At 40.5% G+C, this 17297-nt stretch overlaps 1 protein-coding gene across 7 annotated transcripts in view; it reads right to left on the reverse strand.

Moving 5' to 3' along the window:
- Positions 1–17297, reverse strand: part of CORIN (corin, serine peptidase) — a 221622-nt gene that overhangs the window by 46206 nt on the left and 158119 nt on the right. For all 7 annotated transcript variants that reach the window (XM_075930473.2, XM_089777859.1, XM_075930476.2 and 4 more), the window contains 3 exons: positions 14518–14625; positions 8774–9005; positions 3282–3427 (listed from right to left, as the gene is read on the reverse strand). In XM_075930473.2, coding sequence (XP_075786588.1) covers positions 3282–3427; positions 8774–9005; positions 14518–14625 — 486 coding nt within the window. The remainder of the gene's footprint in view (positions 1–3281; positions 3428–8773; positions 9006–14517; positions 14626–17297) is intronic.

Below are 17297 nucleotides of genomic sequence, written 5' to 3' on the forward strand. Positions count from 1 at the left end.
CTGTAGGTACTGGAGGTACTTACAATTTTTTTTAAAGGGGGTACTTTATAAAAATAGGTTGAGAAAGACGAGGCTAGATTATGAAGACTGCTCAGCATGCTAGGTTTTGTGGATTGCATTCTTAGCTACCTAACTCTCCCTGGCATTGTAAAGAGGACCTAACTACTTAGCCTGGGGCTGTGGAGCCACTGGGTGGAGAGGTCTGTAAAAGTTAGACAATGCAATGCCTAAGTCCCAGACACTCAAAGGGATTTTGAAATCTTGTTGAGACTCTGGGCCCTAAACCTTAAGTTTTTTTTATTTATTTTTTGAAAATCCACTTATTTGTCCCCATTTTATAGCCAGGGAACTTTGACTTCTATGAACTCTCTAGCAATAACATCCCAGCCCTCCTTTTTCTGCTGGTTCTCTGCAGGCATTTAATACAATTCAACCTTTTAAGGTGCAATATGAAAAAAAGTTACAAATAAAACTCACGAGCTTAACAAAATAGCAATGGTTTCCACTTTCTTTTAAACAAAAAATAATTGTGTTTACCATCTCTGCTGGGGCTAAAGTCTGCTGTGAGTAAATGCATTTGAGTTCACATGCTGTCTTAGAGCAGTTTATTCTGAGATTCACTGCATATTGTTAGGTAACTGATTTCAGGGGTTAAATGATTCAGTACTGTTGTGTTTTTGCCAGATTTTGTTTAAGTGGGCAAATCACCTATGTTCTGTAATAATTACCAGTAATAGGACTCTGTGTCTGCCATGAAAGTTGTGGAAGTTGCAGTTTCCATGACTTTCCATGGCCTTCATCATTTCCGCAGCAGCCAGTGTGGCTGATCCCAGGGCTGCCCAAGCAGCTGGCTCAGGGGCCTGCTGCTCAGGTGACACAAGGGACAACCACACAGGCCACTGCTGGAGCGTCTCTGCTGCCAGCCACCTGGGTGGCCCCACAGCCAACTGCATTGGCCACTGCTGGTCCCTGATAGTGGTCCTTGGGGTGACCAGAACAGCTGATGCTTTGGCAGCCCCTGAGAGCAATGGCTGCCTGGGGCACTCTCCCCAACAGTGGTGCTCCCCCTGCAGCAGTGCCCTTCCTTGCAGAATTACTCCCCTACTGCAGTGCCTCCCCCTCCCCCCAAGATTTAGCCAGGTGCATTTATGGCATAACTCATGGACAGAGTAAGGGCTGTGATATTTTGTTTACTGCCTGTGACTTGTCCGTGCATTTCCTAAAAATTCATGTGCCTAAATTTTAGCCTGAATCACTGATATTTAAAAGGTTTTCAAAAGTGTCATTTCTTCTGCTGTTGTGTCCTTCTGAAACACGTATTTCAGTATTTTAAACTTTCAAAGAAGGCTTGTCTTTCTAACACTGGAAGATGGGGCAAATCTTTCATTAAACAAATAGGAAATATTAGCTATGAGTCAGTGTAAGGAGAACTTTGATAGCATTGTTTTACTAAGCTATTAGGCTATTTATAAAAGAGTAACAGTACACATTTCTCTTGTGATTTGTTCTATAAGGACGTCTAACAGATAGTGGCAATGACAAGCTAAGAAATAGACAGCCAAGTACTTAACCCAGTAGCCACATTCTGTCTTAATAATTTAACTAAGACATCCTGGAAAGGGACTTTAAAGAAGATTATGAAAAAATGTTGTTACCGAATTTAACTCTGTAAACAATTCACTACTATCTTAAAACATACATTTTAAAATGTATCCAATTCAGTTCTACCACGCAAAATCAAAAGTTTCTGCTCCATACTGAGGAGCGATAGAAGTTAATTTATGCACTGCAGATTACCATCACCTTATTTTTCTACAACTGAGGATTTTCACCAGGATATCTTGTACCAGAAATTTGATTGTACTTCCCCATATAGTACCTTCTACAGGTTGTACCTCCCTTAACCAAGAATCCCTGGTCTAGCAATATCTGTGGTCCGGCATAGATCAAGATGTTCATGGAACACAGAACCCAGGAAGAGGGAGGTCTGATGGCAGGACAGGAGTGCCATAATGGGGCAACGGTGACTCAGCTGGGAACCCAGAGAGTGGGGCAAAGGGGCGAGGAGTTCTGGCCCCAGCCAGGGAGCTCTGACCTCAGCGGCAGCCAGGAAGCTCTGGCCACATTCTGGCTCCTGCAGCTGGGGAACTCCAGCCCCAGCGGCAGCCAGAGAGCTCTGCGCCGGCTGCAGAGCCAGGTAGCTGTGGAGTTCTGCCCAGGCTGCGGAGCTCTAGCCATGGCGCTCCAACCCCTGCAGCAGCGGGGCCGGAGAGAGTCCCAGGCAGCCTGGTGGCAGCACAGCCTCGAGGGGAGAGACGTCCCCTGGTCCGGCAAATCCCTTTGTTTGGGACCAGTCAGGTCCTGAAGATGCTGGACCAGTGAGGTTCAACCTGTAAAAATGGATGATTATTTTCTCCCATCAAATTGCTGCATGACATAGTTTAAGGCTGAATGTATTCCTATATCTTCCAGTTTCTCGGTATAAATTATTTTATGATACATACATATCTTTCACCGTGATTTAGGCACACAGACATTTGGTGCAGTATGTGGCATATAGGTAGTAATATGTTCTCACTGTCCTGGTCCACTCAAAAGGCTTTAAATCATATTATGCATTAACCAGGGTAGTTCAGGCAATGCACCCTGCAGCAGCCTAGCCTAGAGATAACAAAGGTGTGTACAAATAACATTTGTGAACATATAAAAAAAGGTAGATTTGCTTATTGATGCAATCTCAAAATCCAGGAATTAAGAATCAATCAATCAAGTGATCTGCAGGTAAACTCCTTGGATGCAGCTATACTCTTTGCTGAAGCCTCAGAAACCTTCCCTATACAACCCTCCCCCCCCAAAAAACCCCAACTCTTAAAAAACAAATAGTCCTGCAGCACCTTAGAGACTAACAAAAAGCATCATAGCTCATCATATTTTTCTTAGCTAGATGACCGAGACACAAATGGCTTTCATCTGTGATCCAATCCCAAGCAAACACCAGGAGACTGTGGAGACACCTACATCTTAATCAAACGAAAGGGAGATTAAAGAGGGGAGGGGATCATAAGCATAATGCTGATATTCTAACTCATATCACCCCACTATCTCCCAAATCTGATTTTGAATCATTTCCACAGCATATCAGCCATATGGATAATTTAATTTACCTACCTGACATAATGTAATGTAAAGAGGGTGTATTAAAGTATGAAATGAGATTGCTAACTTACAGCAAACTACAAATTTAGAATACTTATACTTGGATATTGAATATAACATGCAACCTTCTACATCCTCATCGGGTGTTAGGCAAGTTCGGTTGTCTGAGTTTTCATCTGGGAACTGAATGCAGTCTGTGTCTTCTGGCCACTGCAGGCCAACAATCCCAAGCACAGATTCACAGCGTTCCTTGGAATGTTCACACAGCACTCTGGAGGGATGAATTGGAGAGCGTAAGTAAAGACACGGATGGAAAAACATGACAAGACAGGTATGCTGGAAACACTCTCCTAGCTGAGGATTTGATGATGGGGGGGAAAAAAGCTGTTAATCTTCCTTATATGAAAGAAAGCTTTCCTTACACGCATTAAACTTTTACTAGACGAAAGAAAAATATATTCAATATGTTATCACTGTTATTTTTTGTTAAGAAAATTATGATAAACTATTGCCTGCGTCATACCATAAAAGTCATAACAGTAATTATAAAGTTTCTTACAAACACCCTTTGTTCAGATGAAAATGCAGAGGAGACATTCTTAAAGCAAAAGATACTAAACTCAATTCTATGCAGAAAGATGAGGAAAAGATATTCTTCTAGAAGAAATTCTTGAATGAATCCATGTAGCAATATAAATGTTTCACAACTACCCTGAGACTATCCTCCCGAAGGATTCCAAAGCACTTCACAGAAAGCATACATACTGCACCAATGAAATACTGTCTTTTATGATGCGGAGGGCAGCAGCTATAGTACACTGCACAACAACTAGCAGAGAAGGACAATTTTGGCCATGGACAATGAATGTATCATGTCTTATCTTACAAAGAAGTGTCATAAGAAATGTTAATGTTAATGGAGAACAATCAGATTCTGGATATTTAAGATCTCTTTTCAGAGACTCACTCACAGGGTTCTAGTGCACTATTTGCTGCACAGAAGGTTGTAGGGCTGAGTTGATCCTGCGGTACCAAGCAGTACAGATTTCAAACTTGGAAAATAAAAGAGCAAAAGACTTTTCAGTGAATTTCATAAAAAGAAGATGGTTTGAGACCACATGACCTAATTTGAGGGTGTGGTCACCTTGACCATCAACACCTGTATCAGGCCTGCCTATAAAGAGGCAAGAAAATTATGTTGATTTTGAATATTTTTTCCAACATGGAAACATAGGAATTGCCTCAGGAGATTGAATCAATAGCTCATCTAGATTAGTGTCCTGTTTCTCAGAGTGGCCAGTGTCAAATACTTCAATTGTATGGAGAGAAAACACATAACTGGAAATGTTGCAATCACTTTTCTATGAGCAAAGTTTCCTTCTAATCACAGGCAACTATTGATTAGCTTATGTTGTCTATCAGGGGCTGATATGCCTATAATTTTTTTATTCTGGCTGAGTAACTGCAGATGATATTTTTACATTAATAGTTGATTTTTAGACCATTCTAGAAAATGAAATTGTCCTTTTTTGATTCTTACAAATGTCTTTGTTTCAATTATATCTTTTTTCAGTGAGTTCCACTGGTTATTTGTATATCCTGTAAAAGTGTTATATTTTATCCATTATAAATCTCTTTCAACTTTAGTAAATGTACCCTTAGTTCTTGTATTATGAGAAAGATTTTTAATGGGAAGGTCCAATTTACCTTCTGAATATTTTGTGCGCTTCTGTCAGGTCACCTTAATTTGGCTCTTCTCTATATTAAACAGCGCTGATCTTTTAAATCTTGGTTCATGTAACAAATCATTCCATGCAACTAATCATTTTTCATAGTTCTTCTCTGGATCTCTTCTCTTTCTGTTCTGCCATTTTTGAAAATGAGTGACCAATAGTTTACATGCTGTTTAAAGCAAGGTCATATACTGTACCAATAATGCATCATAATCTTTTCAGTATTAGTTTCAAACTTAATTTCGATTGGGGGAGGAGGGGAGGTTAAAAAAATAAGATTCAATTTTGTTTCTGTGCCTAAACAATCAACCCTTCATTTAAAGAGTAAGAATGTAGTGTATGAGCGTATGTGTAAAAACGAGTGCACTCTGCTAAGAGAAGTTGCAAAATAAGTTGCCTACGTGGCAAGTGCTGCAAACTAGTGTGGATAATAGCAGCTATCTTTTGTAAAAGCAAATGCCATCTGCATATTCTTTTCAGTTAGCCACAACAATCCATTCAGTTATTTTACATGTGATTTTATCAGCATTCACTTAGAATGAGAACAAACTGAACTCTATTTTTATGCCCACTTGAAATGAGGCACAGTGTACTATAAAGAGATTCATTTTATAGAATGGTCTAAAATCATCTGGCTGTTACAACTCAGAAGTAATCTGTTTCCTTTTACATTTGCCTCTCCACCAAACAACTGTGTTGATTCAAATCACATTTGAACAGTTGCCCTACATTGTTCTGTAGTTTGGCCTGAATCTTCTGAATTCCAGTGTTTTCTGCTCTGTTTATTTTCTGATGACAGCAAAGGCAGTGGAAATAATAAAGTAGATTTAAAAAGTTTTGGTCTAGTTTTCCTGAAACATCTGAGTAACTTGTGCCTTCAACATATTCCTGCTCCTTCAATCTCACCCCTCCAAAAAACCAACCTTCCCTCAAAGGAGAGAGTTTCTAGTAACTGCTGCAAGACATTCAGTTTTAATTTTGGGGGAAGAATTAAAATTCAGTGAACATGTCAAATATATGTCTGAAGCCAATAACAGCGCACATATTAATTCCTTACAATATAGCAAGAAAAAACAGCACATGATTTAGAGGAACAATAATGATGCATTTTACTGTTCCAGTTAGGGTTGCCAGGTGTCCAGTATTCTACCGGACAGTCCAGTATTTGCGCTCTTTGTCCAGTAAAAAAAAAAATCAGAGAATACTGGACACGTGCACCAGATGGAAGCCTGGCATGGGAAGGGGAAAGGCTGGAAGGTGGGGCCACGATCAGTGCTAGGAGCCTGTGATTGCGCAGAAGCCTGGCGGGTAGGTAACTACAACAAAATGGAAACAAAATTACCACATTAGCTGGCAGAGCCAACAAAAAGTCCAAGGAAGAAATGGGTAGCAGAGAACATGTATGATGTTCAGCAAAGAAACTAGTAAGGAAGCTTTCTCTATTGTGTATTAAGTCAGTGATTTCAGTCTCCAGGATTTTAAATCTAGCATCATCCATGAATATTAAACTTGCTTAAAAGTAAACTGAAATAAAAATGGTGCAACAAGGCCCTAGAGGGATGTTTTGCAAGAATAAAGGACCCTTCCCAATTTCACTCCAACACCTCACCCCACAGACCCCAAACACCCCCCACAAACCAGTCTTTAGGAACTACTTGCAAATAAAAATGTCATCTGAAAATCTTGAAAGGGCAGCTATGTACAGTTTAGCCTCAGGACTGGTACCACGAATGTCCCATTGAAGGTAAACTACATTGCATAGAATTTGAATTCACACACGATAGATGCCTTAATGGCCATTTTAATTTACAAAAACATATTCATCATGTTCCCCTTGTTGTACATGACCTTCTCCTACACTAAAATAAAAGCATAATGATTAAAATAATAAAGTGATAAATTAGGTGTTCCTCACAAAGCAAGGACATCTGTTACATACATAGAAAACAGAATTACTAGAATAGAAAATAGAGATGAGTAACCCCAGTATCAATAAATCTTATATTCATCAGATGGATATATGTTATAACAGATGAATGATTACAAAGTGAGTTTGAAATCCAGGTTTGTAAATTGCACTTGGACTTAGAAAGGTTATCACAGAGAAAATTGCATTAGCTGAATTTTGTTTAATATTTACAGAAAAAGGTCAAACAAAATGCATGCACTGTTCAAATCAATTAATCACTATTGTGGTATCAATGAATGTGGGTGTGCTTAATTTGCAAAGGGTGAAGCAGATTATAGGAAAATAGTCTATTCGTAGAATTTTTCAAGGGAAAGTAAATAAATAATCTGACTTTAACAGCTTCAGACAGCAATAAAATATTTAAATGATTTATATTTCTGTTCCTTGAATGTACCCAAGCTATACCTCAGTCCACTAGAATGAATAATTTCTTCATAGATTCCAAATATTTGTCTCTATTTCCATCTATTACTTTGTCCACAGTTCTTCCTAAATCAATATAATTTGTGAATTCAACCAAATACAACAATTTACTACTTAGTTCATATTTATAATGGCAACACTGATTAGAAATTCGAATGCTTATCTCTGTGCAAAACTTCCCTTGTTAAAATTAATTCTCTGTTAATGGTCTATGCTAGGGCAGAAAAACGATACATTTTTAAAAATTGTTCTACTAACATTAGTTTTCATAAAGCTGTTTTTTTTTTAAACAACTGACATTTTGTGACTACAGCTATTATTGAGCCCCTAATTTGCTAGGCAGACAGAAATACATTCCGTGCCCTGAAGCCCATATAATCTCATTGTTTTCCTTCATTTAAACACACACACACACACACACACACACACACACCCCCTACCTACTAACTCTGGTTTTAAAAAACTGGAATCACTTTTTAAAAATTATGTTTTTGGTTGTCAAGCACACATTTGTGTGATATACTTGAGCAATTCACTTTAATAACCCTTCTTGATCCACTAGGGTTCATTATCAGTCTCTATGCTATGTGCATTATTCTAACCTTCCAACTACAGTAGATTCCCATGCAGGAATTAAGCATATCAATTAGTGGTGCGTAATTAGTTTTCAATATGAATATTATTAGGTCCCACTAGAAAATTGATCACTAGGCAAAGAAACACAGTCCATTAAATAACTTAACAGGAATAGCTCTAGATAGCTTCCCAGCGTTATACTGTAGGAAACCACGGGACACAGAAGTGCTGCTCTCACAATTTTTATAGTGGGGTTGCTGAGAACCACTTAACCAAACTGTAAACTCTGTATATAAGGCAAACCACGTCCAGCCAGATGGTAAGGCAGAATCCCCTCGGCTCTCATCCCAGCACTATGATAGGACACATACAGTAATTTTCAATAATCCTCTTTCAATCCGCCTGAAATAACCAGAGAAGTCCTTGGACTGATAAACTAAGAAGCATTTTAGTTTTTACACAAAAAAACCCATGGGGCAAAACTGGACTGTTTCTCCAGTACTTGCTCTCCAATTTTGGAAAAAAGTCCATTACATTCAAATCTGGTCTTTCATTAGATAATACTTGGTACAGTGCTCTGAATATATAAAGCTTTCTATATGAGCTAAGCACTATTATGAATAGTTGTATTTCTAGCTGAACTCTTCACTTATTGCATGTTTTTATATCCCTTATATTTGTGCAATTCTTTTCTACTATCTAAAACAAGATTAGTGAAATATACAACCTTGTAAGTATTCTAACTGATTTTCTTTATCTATGTCTTTAAATATTTCAAAAACAATTACATGAATATAATGAAAGATACTCTTCAGTTTGTAAAATATGGATCCAACCCTGATTTCAATAGAAACAGAGTTAATTTTGAAGATGAATGAAACTAGTCAAGAATCCAGTTAGGAAGTAGTCACGTTACCTGCAGGGTGGGATACGCTGATTTGTTTGAGGGTCACATTTTGGTACCAAGATTGTACACGCAAAAAACATGAGATACTTGTAGCAGTTAGTCTGAACCAACGCTGGAAAAAGGGAAGACTCCCAGCTGATGGAGGCTTCCTTCTGAGTCCTATGGCCCAAGTAGTTTGGGTAGTTAGTATAGTTGTAAGGCAGGTTCATGCAGAGCTCCAGAGTAATTGGTTCACACTGACCTTTTGAAAGAAAAGAACATGCATTCTGTAAAGATAGATTAAATTGGAAATAAATAATTACAAGATTCTGATTATTTGAACACATAATACTCTCTAGCTTCTTAAAGTAGGTCTCATTTCCTTCACTGTGGCAGGACCAGGGTAACTTTAAAATTGGTATTAAAATATACAATAATTTGTCTGGGCCTTAACCATGAACAAAATATTAGTCCCGGATATGAATAAAAGCATTCAATATATTAGATACAAGGATGTCTGATATGACAATAGTATCTCCATCAGCTCCCTTTGATGCACTCTTAAAAGATGTGACTAGGACAGCAATGGGCAACCAAAAACAGTGAGTAGGCCACATGAGTGGGCCTAATTTATCTCAGTAGGCCGCAGCATCCCACAGCCCACTGGTGCATGGATCTTTATCCGCACCCCTATCCAATGAGCTTCTTACACTGGGGCACTGGAGCCCCACACATCCTACTCCTTTTTTCCCTGCACTTTTGAAGCACCATAAATCACCTGATTTGCACTCTGTCCTCACTCCCCCTCACCTCCAAGCGTGGACAGCTGCAAACAGCTGATTCATGGCATTCCAGTTCCATGAGGGAGGGAGAAAGCAGGGACAGAGCGCAAACCAGGTGATTCATGGCCAACATTCCCTGTAAGCTGTGCAGCTTTGCAGCTGTTTTCTGAACCCTGCTCAGAGGTTCAGAGCTCCTATGTAGACAGGGAGCCCAGCTGACCGGGGGGAGGGGAGGGGGGGAGGGGCATCTGGCTAAGCAGCAGCTTCAAACAGAGCTGCTGCATTCTTGAAATGGAGGTAGGAGGTAAGGAGGGAGATAAGGAGGAAATAAGTGGGGTAGGGAGGGGAGGGGGGGAAGGAGTGAAGAAAAAGAGGGAGTGAGGAAAGGAGTAACTGGCTAGGGAAGAGTAAGGGGTAGTGGAGTTTGGAGAGTCCCATCTGCATGAGGAGAGAGAGAGAGGCACAGAGGCAGAAACTCGGCACTCTCCTCAAGCCTTCTGAGCTGGGAAGAGGGAGGTACAGGACTGACTACATGGAATAGGTGGAAAAAAAAGGGGTTGGGTGGGTACTGGCAATGGGGTGAGGTGGAAGAAGGGAGAAGTTTGTTTGTGCTGTGTGTCCTAGTGTTAGGAGGAGGAGGGGTGACAAGTTTGTTTGTGCTGTGTCCCCTATAGGCTCTTTGTATCTGCAAGTTTGAGAAGCAGGATTTTATCCCAGCCATGCTGGGGGAAGCAGATTGCACAGGGGTAGGTGGAAAAAAAAGGGGGGGGGGAAGAGTGCTGGCATCTGTACAGTGAGGTGGAGGCAGAGGGCAGTTTGTTTGGGATGTCCAGACTCACGCAGTCTTCTCTGTATGGCTGGGTTGAGGGAACCAGGCTGCATGGGGGTGGGGTGGCAGGACATCTGCATGATTTCTACATTTCAAACAAAGTTTACATAAGTGTTCATGGCTTAAGGTAAGAAGGAAAAAGATTCTTTTAACAGAATTTTTTGGAGTGTTGCAGATATTTAAAACTCTGACCTTAATGATTTTTTTAAAATCCTGTGTTTCTAATTAATACACGGTATATTGTATTGCATTAAGTCCAGATCATGTGGTAGAGTTCTGGCTCTTAGGAGTCAGAAGTAGCAAATGTTGTGTGGTGCTAGTTGGTTTGTAGGATGAAACCTTATTTGCAAGCTCTTTGAAACATGCATCTGTCTACAAACCCTGAAGCCATGTGTTAATTTGTTCAGGAGCTTCTACTCTTTGAGTTGGTGGTGCACGCAAGGTGAAAGTTCCAAACCAGGACAACTTTTATCTGTTTTTACAGGTCTGTGTTTCACCCTAACCCTAAACATTCCCCAGAGAAACTGCATAAATCTTAGTGAATGACTTTTACACTCTCCTTTTCAGTGGCAGTAAATATTGTATTAGTCATGCTCTCCTTGCAGATACTATTTCTAGTTCACTCACAGATTTGTTTAGCAGCTTAAATCTGTGCTGCGTGTGGATAATATGCATTTTTGTGTGTTTATTAGACTGAGTTATTAGAAAGGATGATGATACATTTACTCCCAGGTTAATATTAATTTTCTTTTTTTATTTGATTTCATATTAAATATCATAAGCGCTTTGTTAACTATCCATTGTTTTAATATATTTTCTTTCACGCATATAGACTATTTATATGTGTGTGTGTTGTTTGTATTGTTGATGCACATCCACACACTACCTCAATATTGGTGTTGCACATAAGAAATTTCAACCTGCCCAAAAGAAAACACAACCTGCCCAAGTATAGAAAAAGTTAGAGGGAACACTGTTTGTGGCCCCTCCAAAAGTGCTGCCAGGTGGCCAGGGGGTGGGAGTAGAAATTGTGGGGCTCCAGTACCTTAGTGCAAAAGAGGCACATGGGAGAAGGTAGAGAGGGTCCATGGGCCACAGGTGGTGCCCCAGGGGGTTGTAGATTGCCCACTACTGGTTTAAGACATCTGTACTATCATTATAAAGAAGCCATGGCTACACTATAACGCCAGCCCAAAAGGACTGGCCATTATGATGACCAGAGGGCATTCAGGCCATACTGAATGCTGTGAAAGGTAGCCTCTGCTCTTACTAATTTTCAAAGTTACTGCACAGATACTAGTCATGTTTTACATGGGGATGGTGCCTGCAACAGGTTGTTCTAGAAAAATAAATTTCTTTATAGTAAAACTGGTTGAAAATAAAGAAAAATACTTGATCGAAGCCATTTTCCCCCTCTAAAAATAAACCAAAATGCGCATATTCCAAAAATTTCTCATTGAGGCCAACTTACCTGTATAATATATTTTATCCTGATTACATTTGAAATGATCAGACTACTAAACTCATAATCCATAGCTAAATCTTAAGCCCATAACTCAGCTTTGGCCTATGAAAGTTATAACAAATAAGCAAAGAACAGCGGGGAAGCACCAACTCAAACTAATAATGTGCTAGTTCTTAGGAAAGCTAGATCTTTATAGGCAAATTCAGCACTGTCCAAGTAAACAAACCTTTTGCAGGAAAACACAACATTGGTTAAAGGAGATGAAGTCTTCCCTCAAAGTCATAGGACACTGGCATTGTTACTACCAGCTGAAGAGAGCTGGGACCAGACACTGCTGCAATAATTCTGCTGTGAGACAGCCCTTCTTATACCCCATTAAACATAAAAATGAGACAATTTATCAATCATGCCATATGCTACAAGGTCAGAATAACACTGCTATGATTCTGCAATAATTAATAAGATCCTTAGGAATAACATTCCCAAATCCCTGAGGCTTTGTCCTACATGATCTGCCAAAGTCAATATGCTCACTTCAGGACTCATTCTGCGACGTGCTGAAAACCCTAGCTCCCATGGTCTTCAATTAAGTTAAGGCCACTCAATATCTTGATTAATCAAACTGCATAGACCATACTAAATATGAGGGAGTGAAAGGGGCTGCAGTTTTCTGCACTGAATCTGAAATGATACAGAAATCATTATCAACTTCCCTATGAAACTGGTACCCAAACATGGCCAAAGTGGCAGCCCTTGAATAGCTCATTTACAACTGAAATAACCATTCCAACCTGATCTATGAGCTAAATTCCAATTTTCTTCATATCTGTTCAACTGACTCCTCAAAATCATTTTGCCTGATCCTAGTAAACCAATCACCAATGATGATACATCAAACCTGCCATAAACAATCTATTCCTAGAGGGAATATTCCCCATGCTCTTCACCCTTTCTTTTCATCTTTCTTTAAAATTCCTGCAGTGATATTATGATGATATTATTTGGGCATAATTATGATGCATTTTGTAAAGGATGAATCATGTGAGGTGTCAGTTATGAATTGCTGAATACAATTATCCTGTCTGTAGGCATTTGTCATTTTTGTATCTAAAGTCAGGTATATTGACTATGTATCTGCATTTCAAATGTGCTTATTCTGGATAACAACCACAACTAGACTTTCTGATACAATGAAGAAGACAGGCAGTGTAATGGCCCATCAGCAAAGAAAATGGACCCTGCAAAAACTTAATGTTCCAGACAACCTATAAGTAATGGCTGCTATGACTGAGCAGGGTATGGAAGGGCACAAGACACATGACTCTGGACTTCATCAAACTGAGTTTTATAAGGTAGGGAGTGACACCATCTGTTGTTCTTCAGACCCTATGAAAAAAGAACCTTGGAAATATCTGAGGAACAAAAGACAGACAGGGGGAAGTGCTGAACCCAGCAAGAGATGTCTAGCCTGTGTATGAAAAACATGGGAATTCCACATTATAAACAAGTGTTACTTGTATCTTGGGAATCTGTCATCCTGCTTGTATCATCAACAAGGGTGAGAATTTTGCTAATTCATATTCTATCTTTCTAGGATCTCAGGTTTAGTTTGTGGTTTTGTTTATTTACTAACTAGTTTGCTTTGATCGGTTTCCTATCACTTATAATCACTTTACATCTATCCTTTTTTGTTAATAAATTTATTTTGTGTGTTAACCTAAACAAATAAGTTTAGAGTGAAGTGCTTGAAATTCATAGCTCAAGGGGCAGAGGCTGGTGCATTTCTTCTCCACATTGGGGAGGAAACAAACAGGATAATAAATTCACATTGGCTGGGATTTTCACTAGAACCAGACAATACAGCACTGGGATCCTAGCTGGGAAGGTGGTGGTTATTTTGGCTGTAACCTCTTTATTGTTGTTTCATGCAGTTGCTGGTCAGCCTGCATATAAACTGTAGCGGAGTGTGTCACTATTTGTGTGAATGCAGGAACAAGTGCAGGACCAGGAGCAAGTCTGCAACTTTTCATAGCAGCACAGTGTAACAGGGAGCACTGGCAGAACAGGAGTCATGCCAGTTCCAAGTGGCACCTTGGGAGAAAACAGTTACACTTCTCTTCAAACCATAGTACCCAACTGACATATTCTTTATTGATACCTCACTTAGCCTAAATTAACAGCTGTACAGAGTAAATTTTAATATTTTATTATCCCAGTTTAATATTGTCCTTATGCTTGGCCACCTATTAAGGTATATATTTGCTACATGCTATATGACTGGAGTGTATTTTGTCTTTGGAGACCTATACAGATTATATACTTTGTTTCCTTCATACACGTTAGAGTTCTTTAACTTTACTTAAATAAAATGCAACAATGAACGTCCATCCAGAAGAACAAAGCAAAGAACACATGCAAAGAGAAAAAAATGTAGGGTCAAATATCATTAAGCTGTTAACAAGTGCATGATAACTTACTTATGAGTCAAGGTAACAGATTTGTTTCTAGTTCAGCCTAACCAAGGCCATTTCAACAACTTGACTGCTAGACGTGCAATCATTAGTCATCAGATTAAACTGAAATTAAAAGATTCTTTCCCTCTGTATTCTGCCAGTAGTTTCATAAATTCAATTACAGTGAAAGCTCTCTGGAATTGTGTCCTGAGACAACAATGGCAGGAAACACACGATCTACTTACTACAATTTGTCTGGCTATTGTTCATGTCACAGAGAGAAGAGACGCCACAAGAATCAGGGCAGGAAGTATCAATACATCTATGGTCTCCTTCCTGACATGGTGTGTGATCTGAAGAAAAAACAATAAAACTTGTTACTATAGTGATTTAGTAAAAGAATACAAGTGACAGTGCAGTGGTGAGAAGATACAGTTACAGATTAACAGACACAGATTAAAAGCGTTGCCAAATTCACTAGATAGTTCAGTAATAATCTGCTGCTAGACCATCAGAGTACAAGGTATTTCCTGTATTAAGCATAGAGAACCCATTGTTTTCACCACTACATTTGGGCACGAGTGTTTAAGATATTTTTAAGACGGGGAAAAAAACATATTGGTGTTTAACAATTTCTCCTTTCTCTTTTCTTATCTTATTAATATGCAAGAAAGTTTCTCTCTCAGATTTTGGATTGTGCATGGAGGACTGATTTTTGTTTTGTAGACAATAAATCAAATGTCATTAAAAGGCTAATGCCTAAAGCTCTGTTTTCCTTCCTGGGCTAGTAAAACTGCTCACCAACCTATAGAGCAGTAGTTTTTAACCAGTACCCTGGGGACCGCTTTTGGCCCAGTCAGCACACATGATGTAGCCTATATGACATCCTCAGAGCCATACAGGTAGTGTATATATATATTGTATGGATGCAGCTCACATAACACAGAGAGGGTATGTCTACACTAGCCCCCTAGTTCGAACTATTGAGGCTAATGTAGGCATTCGAAGTTGCAAATGAAGCCTGGGATTTAAATATCCCGGGCTTTATTCGCATCTTCCCATCCGGGCGCCATTTTTAAATCTCCCTGGTCCGAACTAACTGCTCGCAGCTATATGCGGCAGTGAAACGTTAACTCGAACTAAGTCCTTAGTTCAAGTTAACTGTCACACCTCATTCTAGTTAACTCGTGGAATGAGGTGTAACAGTTAACTCGAACTAAGGACTTAGTTTGAGTTAACATTTGACTGCTGTGTGTAGCCGCGGGCAGTTAGTTCGGCCCAGGGGGATTTAAAAATGGCGCCCGGACGAGAAGATGCAAATAAAGCCCGGGATATTTAAATCCTGGGCTTCATTTGCAACTTTGAATGCCTACATTAGCTTCCCTAGTTCGAACTAGGGGGCTAGTGTAGACATACCCAGAGGGACATACGCAGCTTACAATGATAAATAGGTTGCCAACCACTGCTACAGAGGGATATGGTGGTTCCATTCCAGCAGCCACCAGCTTAAACTCCTCAAGAGCATCATTGACAATCTACAATCTATCCTGGAAAATGATCTCTCACTCTCACGGTCCTTGGGAGGCTGGCCAGCTCCAGCTGGGAGGGTGGCTGAACCTGGAGACAGCTCCCCCTCCCCAACCTGAAAAGCAAATATTTATCAACAACTACACAACACACCACAAAAACATTTACCCAGGAACCTATGCCTGCAACAAACCCCACTGCCAACTCTGTCCACACATCTACACAAGTGATAATCACAGGACCTAACCACATAAGCCACACCATCAGGCTCATCCACCTGCACATCCACTAACATGATATATGCCATCAAGGGGCAGCAATGCCCCCTCTGCCATGTATATTGGCCAAATAATATACGGACAGCAAACAATAAATGTTCACTGTAAAATGATAAACAAAAGAAATTGCATTTTTCAACTCATCTCATACAAGAGGTAAGACTGAAAGAATTGGGCTTGTTTAGTTTGGAAAGGAGAAGACAGAGGGGACATCATAGTAGTTTTCACGTATCTAAAAGGGTGTTACAAGGAAGAGGGAGACAAATTGTTCTCCTTGGCCTCTGAGGATCGGACAAGAAGCAACGGGTTTAAACTGCAGCAAGGGAGGTTTAGGTTGGACATTAGGAAAAACTTCCTAACTGTCAGGGTGGTTAAACACTGGAATAAGTTGCCGAGGAAGGTTGTGGAATCTCCATCTCTGGAGATATTTAAGAGCAGCTAAGACAAACATCTATTAGGGATGGTCTAGATCAGTGTTTCTCAACTTTTTTTTTTTTTTTTAAATAAAGGACACCTTTAAAAAAAATGTACAAGTACCCTCAGAACCAGGCACCCTCAGCCCCCCCTCTAACCCAATGCACCTCCCCTCCCCCTCCCCCAGAGCCAGGCACCCCCAAGCCTCCCTGGTCTAACCCAATGCACCCCACCTTCCCCCAGAGCCAGGCACTGGACATATGGTAACCCTACCTCTGAAGTGCCCACTCCCACTGCCCAGCCCTGCCTCGACGGCTTGTCTGTAGGGAGCAAGTGGCCCGCCAGCAACAGGCTCACCGCATGGGGCTATGCGCTCCCACCCTAGCTTGGTGCTCCCCCCCCAGTGTGGTGCCTAGGAGAAACTGCCCCCCCCCACACACTCCCCATCGCTATGCTACTGATGCGGGGGGGCCTTTGGGACCAAATCTTATTGTGCCACTTGATCGCCTTTTAGCTCCTCTCTGTAGCACCATGGGGAAGGGGCAATGGAGACATGTTGTACCTAGCTGCTAGTGGGAGTAGGGGTGATGCATGTCTCCAGATTCAGCCACCCTCTCAGCTGGAGGAAACTGCTGAAGAGGAAACGAACTAAGAGAGGCAGCCGTGGAAGTGATTTTTTTTCCTCCCTGCCCAAACCTGCTCCCCCGCCCCCACTTGGAACTGCCCTGGGTCTCACCAGAGCCACTGCAGCAACCACACGCTTTTCCCACCAGGCACTGGGGTGTGTGCACAGAGTGTTAACATCC

This window comes from Pelodiscus sinensis, chromosome 4 (genome assembly GCF_052426305.1).
Source record: "Pelodiscus sinensis isolate ZL-2025 chromosome 4, ASM5242630v1, whole genome shotgun sequence".
NCBI classification, from domain to species: Eukaryota; Metazoa; Chordata; order Testudines; family Trionychidae; genus Pelodiscus; species Pelodiscus sinensis.